Source organism: Lycorma delicatula, chromosome 4, assembly GCF_047948215.1.
Source record: "Lycorma delicatula isolate Av1 chromosome 4, ASM4794821v1, whole genome shotgun sequence".
In the NCBI taxonomy this organism is placed as follows: Eukaryota; Metazoa; Arthropoda; class Insecta; order Hemiptera; family Fulgoridae; genus Lycorma; species Lycorma delicatula.
Genome location: NC_134458.1, coordinates 19433231 through 19449654, shown reverse-complemented (window position 1 = coordinate 19449654; position 16424 = coordinate 19433231). Strand labels below are relative to the sequence as shown.

At 28.6% G+C, this 16424-nt stretch overlaps 1 protein-coding gene across 1 annotated transcript in view; it reads left to right on the top strand.

The window, feature by feature from the left end:
* Nucleotides 1-16424, top strand: part of Dyrk3 (Dual-specificity tyrosine phosphorylation-regulated kinase 3) — a 33190-nt gene that overhangs the window by 9660 nt on the left and 7106 nt on the right. The window contains exon 2 of the mRNA XM_075362442.1: nucleotides 15195-15369. Within this exon, the coding sequence (XP_075218557.1) occupies nucleotides 15195-15369 (175 nt within the window). The remainder of the gene's footprint in view (nucleotides 1-15194; nucleotides 15370-16424) is intronic.

Genomic DNA, 16424 nt, shown 5'->3' with positions numbered 1-16424 from the left:
TTCAAATGTTCTGCTGGTCATGCTTATATAAAATTTGTTACAATTATCACTACCATAATTTATCTTGTATACACCTGATTTATAGTAAATATTTTTATAATCTATATTATTGCTATTATTAATAAGTGTTTTAATTTTTTATTATTGGCTTAGGAATCTATTTTATAGAAATTAAAAAGATGTTTTTTAAAAAAAAATTAAATGAGTTATATTTTATGGGTAGAAAAATTTTCTTATTATTTGAGAGTAGAATATGTTTTATTGTTGAATTTTTGTATACTTCTATTAATTTCTTTATTAAATTAGCAGTTTTTGCAGTATAACTGTTATTTATAGCTATAAATTAATTAAATTTAATTCACTTTTTAATATTGTATTATCATTTATATATTTTAATGCCTCTGTTAATATGGTGTTATGTATATAAATTTTTTGATAGAATGGATGTATTGAGATACTGTTAATAGTTGTTGTAGATATTATTGGTTTTCAAAAAATTCCTAACTTTAATCTATTATTATATCTCTTTCTATATTTATGTTGAGGAAATTTATGATGTTATTTTGTTCAACCTTAAGTATGATTTATATATTGATGAAAATCATAGAGTTTATGAAGTATTGTTTTATGTTCTAAATTTATTTGTTTATTGAAAATACCAACTGACGTCTACATATTCTATCCATAATGTTATGTACAATATTATCCTTGGTATTTTGTAAAAATATTTCTAATAAAATGCTCCTTAAAGGAGAACTCATTAGTAAACCATCTTCTTGCATGTAAAATTTGTTATTAAATGTGCAGTAATTGTAATAAAAAGTTCTAATAATAACATTATTCACTCTATTATGGAATTATGTATTTTATTCTTATATAGTAATTTTTTTAACAATATTTAGTTTATTTACTAGAAATTTTATTAAACATATGAGGTCTGTAAATAAAGTAATGAGACTAGTTTTTTTTTTGGCAGCCAAAGTGGCAACACTGTGAAGTTACAAGTGAACATATTGTTATATGAACGGCTGATTTATATTAGATATTAATATTTTTAGTCTATTGTTGCCACATGAGACGTAAACAAACTTTTCATGAAACGAGTTTTTGTTGTGTGTTACAAAAATGAGTGATACTAAATGAACAACGTAGTGCAATCAAGTTTTGTGTTAAACTCTGTGAGAATGTTACTGAAACATTTTCAAAATTGAAATGGGCATATGGAGATAATGCTCTTGTCATGTGCCCAAGTTTTTAGATGGTTTAAAGCATTTTCAGGTGGCTGGGGATCAGTTGCGGACGATCCACACTGGAAGAAACGTCAAAAAGTGATGACAATGTAGAGCTAATCAGAGACTTGATATGATATGACTGGCAATTAACTGTCAGAATGATTGAAGAACAATTGAATTTGAATCATATCACAGTCCATCAAATTTTGACAAACGATTTGGACATGAAAACAGTTTGTGCAAAATAGGTCCCAAAAACCTCTCTGCTGAAAAGAAAAATAACAGGGTGGAAGTGTGCCGCAATCTTCTAGGGCGAATTGAAACTGATCTTGATTTTCTAAAAAAAATGTTATTACTGATGATGAATCTTGGGTATTTGAATACGACCTAGAAACAAAACGCCAGATCAAGGAGTGACACACTTCATACTCACCACGTCCCAAAAAAGCAAAAATGAGCAAATCAAAAATCAAAACCATGCTAATTTGTTTCTTTGATAGTAATGTCATGGACCGTAAGGAGATTTTGCCTACAGGACAGACTATAAATTAATATGTTTACCAAGAAATTCTTGAAAGACTGCGGAAAAGAGTTGCCTGCGTGAGACCAGCCATCAAAGACAACTGGATGCTGCATCATGATAATGCACCTTATCACACTGCACTCTCAATTAATGAGTTTTTGACAAAGAAAAACATTCCTGTAGTTCCTCAACCACCTTATTCACCTGACTTGAGTCCTTGCAACTTTTTCCTGTTCCCGACTTTAAAAAAACACCTCAAAGGACACCATTTTGGAACAGTAGGAAACATTTAAAAAATGTAACCGACCGTCTGAAGGATATTCCGGTTTCTGAGTTCCAACAGTGCTATGAAGATTGGAAAAACCGTTTGAAGCGTTGCTTGGCTTCCCTAGGGAACTACTTTGAAGGTGATAGAGTCCATTTAAAATTGGATTGTAAATAAAAAGTTTTTCTGAACCAATCTCATTACTTTTTTTACAGACCTCGTATTATTTATATCGTTAGAAACCAAAATGTCGCAATTGCCCAACTGTACTTCTTTTAGTATTTTAATAACTTTAATACTATTTTTAATACCGTGTAAGTATAAATAAGCTTTATATTGTTATTTGAAAAAAAAATTAGGAGATTTGATAAAAATTAAAAAATTTTAGGTATATTAAAAATTAATTTAAATTAATTAATAATTTAAATTAAAAATTAATTTATTTTACCTTTAAAATTAATAATTAAAGGTATATTAATATAATTTATTTGCAGTCTAATAGAATAATTTTTTTTATGAATTTTATCAAACCTGAAATTTAGGTGGTTAAGGATTATCGTTAATATATAGTATATTTTTATTCTTTATTAATTTGTTACAATTATCATTTAATGTTACCAATTTTGCATTGAGTTTATTATTATTAGTTGGATCATTATTTAGTTTTTTAAAATCTCTTGTTTTTATAAAAGAGTAGATTTTTTCATTATAATGAACTGTATAAATAAGATTGGGAACGTTTGCTTTTTCTGTGCTGTAACTGTTGTAGCTTTCTTTTGATTAATTTTATTTTTAAGTTTTTAAATTTATCATTTAAGTTGTTTTTGTCTTTATTATTATTTTTTATATTATTAATATTTTGTTTTATTATATATGTTATGTTATTGTCTATTAGATTTTTTTCATTATTAGGGATTTTAAAAAGGTAATCTGCTTCTGTAATATTTTTATAATTATTTGGATAATTACGGTTTAAACCTAAGTTTAAAATTTGAGTGTCGTTATTATCAAGAATAATATTTGTTTTCCAAATGATCATATGATCGTTATGTATATTATCTTGATTATTTGTTTTTAGTTTCTTTGATTTAAGATGTTTTTTAAAAAACAAAAATTTTTCTAATTTCTATAAATAGCTTCTGAAACCAATAATAAAAAATTAAAATAATATTAATAATAATGATATAGATTACAAAATATTTACAACAAATCAGGAGTGTACAAGATAAACTGTGGTAGTGATAATTGTAATATCAAATTTTATATAGATGTGATCAGCAGAATATTTGAAAAAAATATTTATATTTAATGAACATTTACAGGCTTTTAAGTACGGTAAACAAAAATCTAATTGTGCAGGTGATGTAAAAGGTAATAAGCATAAATTCATTAATTTACAAGACATGGAAATATTAAAAATAAATAGTAATAAACTTAAAACTCTATCTCTTGAAAAGATCCACAAAATGAAAAAATAATAATATTATAAATGAACGATTAAATTTTGAAAATAATGAATGGTTTAAACAAATGATAAAATTTATTTAATATAAAATTATACTGATCAACTATGATTTTGTTAAATGAGAGTGAATAACTGATTCTTAAATTATTTTTCATGCTGATTTTAAATATGAAATTAGAATTCTTTTATCAGGCTTAATTTTTTTTTTAAACTACCGTTATTATTTTCAGGTAGTATTGTTGATAAACTCCAGGCATAGCATTTTGTGAACATATTTTATTATGTTATTTATTAACTGAATAGCTTTTGTTTATTTATTACAGTCCCTAAATTATTGTCACATTGATTGGGTATAGTTATCATGTTTATTATTTACACACTAATTAAAGTGAACAAGAATGTGGCTCATTCTTCCTATTTTCATCTTACTATAAACATATCATTCACTCATTAGTTATTTCTGTCATTATTATATTTACTTATAAACTGTTGTGCAGACTAGAGAAATACTTATCAGGTGATGAAGAAAGAGATCCAAACATTTTAGAAAATAGATATACTGAACCCCGTTTAATTAATCAGAATTAAATGATCTGTTTTGTGATCTAACTTTATCAAAGTATCTAGCAGAAATACTGGCACCAAGACTGAAAGGACAACATATTTTTCAACCAAACACTAAAATAAGTGCTTTCCATGAGAGACATTCAGAATTTGAACATTTCTTCTTCAGTACAAAAACTTAGTATACTGTAATGATGTGGATTCTTTACTGGAAGCTTTGGGGCATATGCACCATCCTGATGAATGGCGACTTTTAATTGACTCATCAAAGCTTAGTTTTTTGAAAGCAGTTTTACTTCGCTATTTATTGCAAATAAATACCCATCGATGTCATTAGTATATGCTGTTCACGTGAAGGAGTCTTATGAAAATACGCAACTTGTATTGAGTAGGATTCAGTATGAGAAATATTTATGGCATATCTGTGGAGATCTGAAAGTAATAGCAGATACACTAAATTCTGTTGCTTTTTGTGCGAGTGGGACAGCAGGGATAGGAAAAACCATTACATAAAAGAGCAGTGGCCAAAGAGTGAGGTAGTGACTGTAGGAGAGAAGAATGTTGTTAGTCAGGCATTAGTAAAACCATAAAACATTTATCTTCTGTCACTAAACATTAACCTAGGTTTATTCAAAAAATGTTTTAACACAGATCATAATGGTGCAAGGTTTCAGTTTCTAAAAAGCAAATTCCCTGATATAAGCGATGCTAAAATAAAGGAAGGTATATTTGTTAGATCACAAATAAGAAAACTAATGAGTGATTCGGTGTGTGAAGAATGCTTGAATGACTTGGAAATTGCTGCATGGAAATCATTTCAAAATCTGGTAAACAACTTCCTTGGAAACCATAAGGCCAATAACTACAGAGAACTTGTGAGTGAACTCCTTCAAAACTACAAAGAACTTGGGTGTAACAGTCACTCAAAATCCATTTCTTATATTCACATTTGGATTTTTCCGTAACAATCTTGCTGCTATTAGTGATGAACGTGGAGAATGCTTTCTCCAGGAGATATTTACAATGGAAATTCAATACCAGGGAAAATGGAACCCAAAAATGTTAGCTTGACTACTGTTGAAATCTAAAGGATCTACCTACAGCAAATTACAGCAGAAAATCCAAAAGAAATAGGTTTTAGGTGGGTACAAAATGCATGTAATGTATTATAATATTACGTTTACCTTACATTTTTTGTTCCAAAAGAAATTTCAATTAAAAAACAACTGAGCCTAATAGAAAAAAATCTATTAACATGTATGAAATCAGCATAAAAAGTACTGTAAGAATCAGCATTCACTCTCATTTAACAAACAAAAAATTTAATTTTGTTGACCAGTGTTATCTAATATAAGACTGTCTAATCATGATAGCAGTATGAATTATCAACAATTTTTCATTATTCATTTAAAAGTTACCTTTTAATTAACCAACAGAAGGTGAAACTACCTTCTGTTCTGCATTAATATTTTTACAAAAATAATCTCTTAATATTAGATGAAGTAGTGATCGCTATGAAAGTGCTCTTATAATATAAAAAAAACTATAAGCAGTGTGTAATTTTTATTATTATTGATAGTTCTTTAATTATAAAAAATGATCAAATTTTTTCATGTGCCCTTTATCAGTTTAGGGATGTGGTATAATGTGTAATATGTATGTTATTTATTATACTAATGCTTATCAGTGACTAACAAAGTTAGCAAAAAATTAATAACGAGTGCATAAATGATTCAGTTAATTATGCAAGCAACATTACAGGATTAGTATCAACAATTTTCAAATTAAATATTTTTAATTTTTTTAAAATTGAAGGATGGTGAAAAAATTATGACCAGATTTATTTTCAACAATAAAAAAAAAAATTAATTCATATTTCATGTAAGAAGAAACAAAAATTAATCATTTTTTCTAATTGTTGCTTATAACTTATAAGTGTAGAATTGTTGTTATAAAAACTCGACAAAAAATCTACTGGTGATTTAAATATTGTCCTTAATTTGTTAGAATTATCAGCTATCCATCCAAAGTAAAAGGGCTAATGTAACTAAAAACCACAAAAAAGTTCAATGGTTCCATGGAAATTGGATTTTCATTTTCTTACAGGATGAGGTCTTCTTTTGTTGGTTTGATTATGTTAATAAAAGCATGTGAGTAACTAAGAATGTAAGAAGTATGCTTAAGAGTATAAGTTTAAAATTAAAGTTTATCATTATTTAGCTATTTACAGGGTTTATTATGTGTAGTTTACATATTGCAACTGTGTCAGGATTCTTCTTATACTTTCTTGGCTCTATCTTGGAGGAAGAGTATTGGTTTAGATGTAGTTTTATGCCAGGTATTAGTATTAGTTACCCATGCTGTTCCACTGAGATAATGCTTTTAATTACAGATTTTAAAGTATTTACTGAGTTTAGTCTTCTTTTCAAGTTCAGTTTTATTCACTTTGCTTACCTCTCCATATAGTATTTATCATGATATGTTATATTTGTGTATGAATATTTTGTCCTTACATGAAATAAGTAACTAATCTGTTCGGTAAGCATTCAGGGATTCTGATATGTATAAAGTGTATGTTCTCAAGTGTTTACACAACGGTTCAAAAAGCTCACTAACCTAAGTTAGTTAATTAAGATATTCCCAGTTACTGCCTTTTTAAAATTAATTATTTTACAGCATAAAGTAGCTTTTATTTTAGCTTACTGATTGTAGTGTCAACTTTGTGTGCATTTGTGTATTCCTTATTAACACAAAATCTGTTCTGTAGTAAGAAATGATATATACTGCATAACAGTCAAGCGTGATAAAATTCTTTTGTCCAAGCCTCCTTCATCCTGTCTATTAGCTAAGCTTACACATTTTTTCCCTATAACTAACAATATATTTTTATTTTTTTAACTGTTCTCTTTAATCTGCTATTCTAGTGCTTTATCCAACAGCTAATGCAACAACGATCTTCATTACTGGAATGTAGTCTGAATTTTGATAGTCGACTGATTTGAACCGTAGTTGAAGTTATATATAGATCACCAAAGTGTTATTGAGTTCTTCTACATGGTGTCTATAAAATTTACTAATAGTGAAATCCTTGTTATTTTTTAAATGAAGACTTTTGATTTTTAAAAAGGTGTTATTTTCTTACTACTAAGTCACATTATCATTTAATTAGAAATATAAGGTGACTAATTTCTCACTTTATTTGAGAAAATGTAATGAAGTCTATAACACCATATACTATATGACAAAAATTTCACTTGTACAGGTATGAGGAGCAGTTAAGTAACTGTATAGTAGTGTTTCTCAACCTTTCAGTATTTGTGACCCAATTTTCAGTCATAATTTTCATTGCGCTCCTCTCTCATACAATAACAATGTATACAATAATAATGTATTTTGATGCTAAAGCTACACTACGACCTTATAAGCTTCACTACAAACCTTACAAATTACCAAGAATAAGTAAATTTATTGATATTTGGCAACACCGATCCTCTGCACTGACAAGACCAGAATCGATGCCTCTCTATTGCTCTCTGTCTTATGTCCACCACATCGAACATTCTTGCGGCTTCATGAGAAGTTTTGATTTGTCTCAAACATTGTGGAACATCTGTGCAAACATGCATAAATGCTGCACCTCGTTCAATTCCAGCCAGTTTCAGTCGAATCGATCCTTCTATCACTATCGAATCTATCATGAATATGTGTGTTGTAATTTGCGTGTTAATTGCAATTCAAGGTATTAAATATTCATGGCAGTAGATTAATACAAAATTATGGATAAATTTTTGAATGGGCGTAAGCGAGCATTAGACTACAGTGAAGCATGAACAAGTGTACAGATGAGTATGGTTCTGAAAATAAAACGAAGACGTTATTCTCAAGAATACTTAAATTTTGGGTTTACCACTACTGAAGTAAACGAAGAAGAAAGGCCCCTGGGTATCATTTGGGCAAAAGGCAGCAGACAGCATGAAATCTAATAAACTTAAACAACATTTTGAAATGCTTCATAGTGAGTTTGTTAACAAACCCTGAGAATTTTTCGAATTAAAATTAAAATCGTATGAAGAGTAAACATAATTTTTATAAAAAAACTTTGTGACTGAAAAAGCTTTACTTGCCTCTTACAAAGTTTCATATAAAGTAACCAGATGTAAACAGCTTCACATCATTGGTGAAGAGTTTGCCAGCTGCAATTGAGATTGTAGAAATTATCTTTAGAGATAATTTTACCAAAAATTGCACTCCATACCCTATCAGATGGTACTGTTGCCTGTCGAATTGGTGATAGCTGAAGATGTATAGCATCAGCTTTTTGGGAAGTTTTGTGACAAATTATTTTCAATTCAGCTTGATAAGTCAACAGACAGCAATAAAGATGCTCGTTTCATTGCCTATGTTCGATTTTGTGATGGTATGTCAGCAGTAGAAAAACTGCTTTTCTGCTAACCAATAGAACTCAAAGCAAAAGTACTCGCATTATTTACTATCTTAAATGATTTTATAAACGAAGCAAACATAGAGTAGAAAAATTGCATTGGAGTATGTACATTGGAAGATTAAAAGCATACAAGCACTTGTGAAACAAAAATCTCCACAATGTGTCTGGACAGATTGCATGATCCATAGAGAAGCTCTGGTTTCCAAAGAAATGAGTCCTGGTCTGAATATTGTGCTAACAACTGTTGTAACTGTAGTAAATTATATAAAAATGAGACCCCTAAAATCAAGAATTTTTTGTGCACTTTTTAAAGACATGAATGCAGTATATTCAGTGCTACTATTTCATTGTGAGGCAAGATGGTTATCACATGGGAAATTTTTGCAACATGTTTATTGGATTATTAAGAGAAGAAATTGCCACTTTTCTAGCAGAGGGAAATTGGAAGCTGAGAAGTTTCAAGATGGTTTATTTGTGACGGAATTCAGCTACTTGGTTGACATATTCAAGAAATTAAATACCTTGAATCTTTAACTCCAAGGTGCAAATACACATGTTGGATACAAGTGATAAAGTTAATGCTTTTTGCAGAAAACTGGAATTGCGGAGCAGAAATTTAAAGCAGAGAAACCTAGAAATATGTGCAAATGTGGAAGAATGTGTTGAAACTTAAAAGGCTGAAGAACAATGTGTGAAAGTTGTTTTTATAACCATTGAAAATCATTTAGCTATGCTGGTAAAGAATTTTAAAAGTATTTTCTTGCTGATGACAACTTGGTACCAAGTTACAAGTGGGTTCGGGATCTATTTCAAAATAATCCTGAAGGCCTCTCGACTGCTGAAGAAGAAATCTTCATAGAATTTATGGGAAGTGGCAAAATCAAAAGACAATTTAGTACGGAGTGATTTGTTAGTCCTGTTACCCAATTTTAAATGTAATTTAAGAAAGGGAAATTTAGGTGGAATAAAAAAATGTATTGTTACTTACAAAAGAGATTTAATTAAAAGCTATTACTTACATAATTGTTAAAGAATATGCTCAAAATGCCCACCCCTTGCGGTTATACACACACGGATTCTTTTCAGCATATTAGCAGAAACCTTTTTAAGAGTTGCATTGGAAATATTCATGATTAAGTCTGTAATATTGACTTTAAGTTCATCAATAGTGTGAGGATTGTTTTTGAAGGCCTTGGACTTAATATAGCCCCACAAAAAGTAGTCAGGAGATGTGAGGTCTGGGGACCTTGGAGGCCATAAGTCCTTGCTTATTATTTGATCATCAAAGAACTCTTGCAGAAAATCCACGGTTTCTCGAGACGTGTGGCATGTAACGCTGTCTTGCTGAAACCAGCAATACTGTTCTTGAGGTTCCAGGAAGGACACAAATTGGCGCACAATATTCCTGTATACTTCACCATTTATTGTCTGTTCGAAGAATATGGGTTCGACTATACGATGACGAGATATCGCACACCACACACCAATTTTTTCAGGATGCAAAGATTTGTCTTGTAAAGCGTTAGGATTTTCAACCACCCAAATTTGACAGTTTTGACTGTTCGCCATTGAGATGGATCCAAGCTTCATCACTAAAGAACACTGTGTTTAAAAATTCGATTCAGTTATCATTTACGAGAGACCTAAACCAATGGCAATATTGCAATCGCTTGTTTAAATCTGGAGGCTGAAGCTTTGGACTAATCGTACGCGATACGGATACAATTTAAATTTTTCGGCAGCTTTCTGAACACTCGAATATGACAAACCAACTTGCATGGAAAGTTTTCGTAAACTTTTCTGTGGAGAATTGAGCAGTCTTGTTTTCACATTCTCTAAAACGTCATCTGTCAAGCGACTTGGTCGACCACTATGTTTTCTGTCGCAAACATTACCTGTCTCTCGAAATTGGTTTGCTAGCCTAGAAATTGACATTTTTTCTGGGATAGGAACACCAACAAATTTTATTTGAAATGATTCTTTTACACTCGTGTACGATTTCATAGCAAAATATTGTTCAAGAATGAAAACTTGTTCTATGGTAAAAGACATTCTGTTCGTAACATGACCGGAAACAGCACAAAAGTTTACACAGCTCAAGGATGATGAGTTTTCTGCACTGAAAACAAGAGCATTTTGTATACTATTACCATTTTCAACATTCTGCCTTTGCAAAACTGGATTTTCTGGGGTGGCTGCTTTAATATAGTTCTCAGCTGAATGTAGAAAAAGAACTCAGAGTGTCTATTTCTAATATTAAACCTTCCTTTGAAAAACTTTTGCTCTGCAAGACAGACCCAAGGGAGGCACAAATAATTATTAAACTTGTTTTTAATGTAGTATTGATAAGTTAATTATTAAATACATTGAGCAGTACTGATACAGTCCTGTTTATAACTGTATTATATTAGTGTAAATGTGTATTTTATTATTTGTTATGTCAGAATGTTTTTTTTTTTTTTTGCTTTCCTTTCAGTAAATGAATTATTTTAATAATATTTTCTTTTCCATATGCTCGTGCTCATTCAGTGTTATCACCCCCCCACTCCAAGGGAGTGCGCCTCACAGGTTGAGAAACACTGGTGTATAGTATATAGTTGGACCATGAAAATTGAAACTCTTACCTCTCAAGCTCTGAATGTGTCTTCAGGTGTCACCTGATTGTTATATAAAACTGTTTCATCCATGAATGATTCACTTAACTTCTACTTTTGCCTGTAACATGGCATCCTGTATTTTTCGCTAAGTGAAGTGTGGTTCTTTATTGTACAAACCATTAAAAAATTCTATGACAGTTTTTCATCATGACATTAAGTAAGATAAAGTGTGGTAAGAATCTGTGATAATGTCTTACAATAAAGCAAACTACAGGATGACTACAGATTGTGATTAATTGATTTTCATATGAAGTTTAAAATTGCAGAATATCTATAAACTTCAAGGAAGCAATATATATATATATATATATGTGTGTGTGTATATAGCAGAATTTCTTTAAAAAATTGGTTGAAACTGGAAATTGAAACCACATCTTGTTCAAGCTCAGCAAACATAAATTTATAAATAAAGAATTTCAGTTTTTAAGCAAGAACAAAAAAAACAATTGATATCAACTTCACCATTGGATCAGTGTAACGCAAAGTGATGTGATGTAAGTACCTTGATGAATCATAATGAAACAGATGTTAAGGCACACATAAGATAAGTTTAGAATAATTAGTTTCTGAGCATATACTGGGTCTACTGGTATGTTAGATTTGGAAAGTTATTATCAAAAAGTAAAACCAGTAAGACTTAAGATGTAGCGATTAAATATATTTGGTGAACTTGCGACTGCTTTTGGCAAAGGAGCGAATGAGTTTTAAAAGATAAACAGTGTGATTCAGATTCTTTACAATGTGGAGCCAGATTTGACATGTTTATTTTATTGGAAATGTTTATTGAGGAAAAGTGTATTGAACCGCCTTAAAAATTATTCAAGAATGAAATATCTGTGCTGACCGCAAGGTAAAAAACAAAAGGAAGAGCCTCAGGTGTGATTGTGATTGGTATCTAGTGAGGTATCAAATTTAGTAGTATTCAAATACTACTAAAATAAAGTGTAAACAAGATTAGGGGTTTTTTTTGTCAGTTATGTCAAGTGAAACTACTAGGGCAAGGATTTCAGTAATTTGTAATATTGTAGTAGAAAATGTTATATTTATTATAACTGGAAATTTTAATTGCAGAGTTAATAATTTATAGAAAAAATTTACCAGAAATTTATTTTATTGCCAATTAAGTCAAAGCTGTTTTAGAAACTTAAAAAATGAAATTAATTCTGAAGTTAAACAATTTTTAAATGAAAGAACTAGAAGTGAGGTTGGGGCAAATTTACATCTTTAAGATCTAACGCTAGTTCATTTCTGTAGTTGAGAACTTTTATTTATTTGGCAGTATAATTTGTGAAGTCTTTTGTTGTCCAATATATCTGTAATTTGATTACTTGCGTTGCAGAGGCTGTAATTCTACACTAGTTACAAAAAGAAGTGGTTTTATAAGGAGTGTTATAATGCCCTTACTGAAGTTTTTTTTAATTTTATGTATCTGTTTATTTATTTTTTATGTATATTGTACTTATTTTAGAGAAAGTTTTATAAGAAATATTTAAAATCCATACATACAAAGTTATAAATTTAAGGAAGTGTGCAAGAAGAAAAAAGTAGAATATAATAACCTTATTATAAATCAAATTAACAATTCTAAAGGTAGTAAAGAGTTTTTGGATGTAGTAAATTCATTTAAGGAAAAAAGATTTTTACGTTCAGTAGAGGTAGAAACCAAGGGATGAGTGAATTGTTTTGCAATCTTATTTATATATTGTTAACTAGCGATAGGATGCAGTAGAACCATTCATAAAGAAACTAAGGGTTAGTTTATTTATATTATAAAGAGAAGAAATTTTTTATTTTAAATTTATTGTTTTTAAGTTTATTTATTTTTATTTATCTTACATATTTTAACACTTTTGTTAAATAATTTGCACTCCTCAGATAACCAAGGCCATTTAATTTGTCTTTAATTAATTGTAATGATTGTTATTTGATTTTAATAATTAAGTATACATTGTAGTTTAATTAAATTAATATGGATTTGGTTGTATAATTGTAATTTGTAAAGAATTTAATGCCTTACAGACTTGCCTACCTATCTACTAGCAGACTTCTTTTTGTTTTGCATGACAGCTTTCTTTGCTTATGCCAGTCTGCATTTAATGTCTATTTTGCTTTAACCATTTCCTTAATTTTTTGTTATCTTAATAATAAAATTCTGCAACTTTTATAGGTTTTGTACCATATTGTAATATTTAATTTCTCAATACTGCCCTCCCTGTCACACTTTATTACCCTCATTTTAGTCTTATTTATTCTTAAACTGCATTAACCGATTTCATTATTTGCTTTATCTAATTCATTTTTGGATTCTACCAAAAGAAAAATGTTATCAGTGAATCTTAACATCTTTTTTTCACCATTCTGAAATTATTAAATTTTGAAATCTATCTTCAGATTCTTGTATTTCTATTTTATACAAATTGAAAAACAATTTGAAGACAGACTACACCTTTGTCTGATTCTTTTCTGGATTGGAGTTTGTCTTTTCCACTTTCTGCTCTTATAAGGTTACATAATTTTATTTTTACAAATTATAAATATGTCTAATTTCCTTATATTTTAATCCAATTTTTGTAAATTAACATTTCTTAAATTAACATTCATCATTTGGATGGCTTTATTCATTTTAAGCTTGCCTTTTAAAATTTGTCTGAAGACCTGAATGGCTCCACTTACATATATGCTCTTTTTGAAACCAAACTGTCCTTAAGAGTATTTTCTATGCATGAGATTTTAGACTGAGAACATGTCAGTTTTATCTTTTATCTGTTCCTTCTTTCTTTAGTATGATAGTAATTGCCTTTTTTTTAAATGTGAATGTACTTCTCCAGTCACATAAATTTTTTGTACCGATATGTTATTATTTATATTATATTATTTGCTCTTACTTTTTTCAGATAACAGTATAAATAAGGTGATATGTCATCAATTCCTACTGTTTTATCTTGTTCAAATCTTTTAGAGCTCTCTCATATTAATATTGTATCATATTAAAATTATCATTAATAAAATAATCATTAATTAATTTTTTCACCTTTAATGCTTTTTCATGTAATTTTTCTTTTCTACGTAGTCCTGTGTATGCCTGCCACCTGTTAGTTCTTTTTTTCCTAACACTGGTTTTTTCACCCACACCCCTGATACTAATATATTTTTGTTTAATTTGTTTTTCAGAATAATTTTTTTTGGTCTCTTACTGTATATCTTCTTAAATTAATGTTCCTTTCTTACTTTGCACTTTCTATTAATTTCATATCTTATTGTTGACAGTTTTCTGCCTTTATCATCTTTTGAATTTTTATACTTTCTGCACTTATCTATCATTATATATCTCTTTGTTTTTCATGGTTTTCCTATTCTTTGTTATTGTTACGTTTCTACTCGAGGTCTCTCTTTTTCCTTTATTATTTATTTTTGTAACTGCCTCTATTCTTTTTCAATGCACAATTAAATTTTTTTATTGTAATAATTATTTGAAAAATTATTCAAGGAAAAATTTGAATGGTGAATATTTTACCGATTATTTCATAGATTGTATTTATGGTGCATGAAACATCATGATTATATACATCATGAGTCTAAACTAACTTGTTTAAATAACAAACTAAACTAACAAGGATAAATAAACTCTAAAACTAACAATTAAAAAAGGGCCAACTATTTTACTTTGGCAGCTTGGTTTTTTTGGTTATGCATGTTCTAAATTTTTGTGGGTCAAACCTTTTTAGTTTATTCAAGGCCAGCTTAAGTCATTTGTTTTATTTTGCCACCAAATACATTCAACAAGCTTTGACTTTAATCCTATATATATATATATATATATTAACTGATATGTCTCACTAAACAAAATATCTCCAGAACTATATAGTTACAGAAAACTTGAATAGGCACAAGATGAGGATGTCAGACAGTATGTTTAAAAATTGGTTTTCAGTGTACACTTCAATAGCGTGTACATGACAAGATTGAATTTAATTATTTCCATCTGTAGGTGTAAGTAGTAATTGTATAGAAAATTACTTAAAATCTTTTAATATTTTATTTTAGGTAATAGACTTTGGTTCAAGTTGCTATGAATCACAGAGAGTTTACACATATATACAGTCACGATTCTACAGAGCTCCAGAAGTAATACTTGGTGCTCGTTATGGAATGCCTATTGATATGTGGAGTCTTGGTTGTATTCTTGCAGAACTTTTGACTGGATTTCCACTTCTGCCAGGTCTGAAGTTTAAGTATGAATATTTATTATAAATGATTCTTGAAATTACACTGGTTGACATGATTTTTGTAAGATTAATGAAAATTGTATAAATTAAAGTTCCACTTACCAACAATTTTAAAAATATATATCTGATTACTTTCGGAGCCATTACTCTATTATCAGGGAATTCCCATAAGATGTTAATTCAAATTCAAATGTATAATCATATGTAAATTAAAAATTATTACGTTCATAATAGTTGGTTGTCAAGAAATAAAATTAATTTGTATGACAATAAGACTGTAACGTCATGTCCATAAGATGTTTGCGACTATTATGAAATAGAGTTAATATTAAATGAGATTTTACCAACGTATTAATAATTAATTGTTATATAATTTGTTTATAAAGGATATCATTATCGAATTTGACTTATTCATTCATTAATTTATTATTATTCAAATATATATGAAATTTTTCTAAAATACTGTTTTTATAATAATTATTAGTGTATTTTAATATATTTGTTAGGGTTATAATTATGTCCAATTTCTAAAATGTGTTTAGGGAAATTAGATTTTTCTTTATTATTTTCAATAATACAATTGATATGTTCTTTAATTGTTATGGCGAATGAACAATTTGTCATTCTTACATATTTAAGTCATAGTTTTTGCAATTAAGATTATCAATAATTATCAATTATTAATTATCAGTTATCAATAATAAAATCGATATAGACATTTATAGAAAGCCAACCAAGCAGAATACTAAAATATATTTTTAATCTTTTCATCCTTGGAGTCAAAAAGTGGCAACCTTTAATTCATTAATTTATGGAGTGCTAAAATACTTAAAATATGATAATATAAAATTGAATAATGAAATGAATAATATTAAATATGTAGCTTTAAATATTGAATATGATACTAAATTAATAAGTAAATTATACACCAGAATTAAAAATTAAATACACATAAGGACAAAATAAAGCTAACAAATAATAATATAATAAATGAATACGCTAAAGTTGAATACATAATAAATTTAATAAAATATTTAAAACTTTTAAA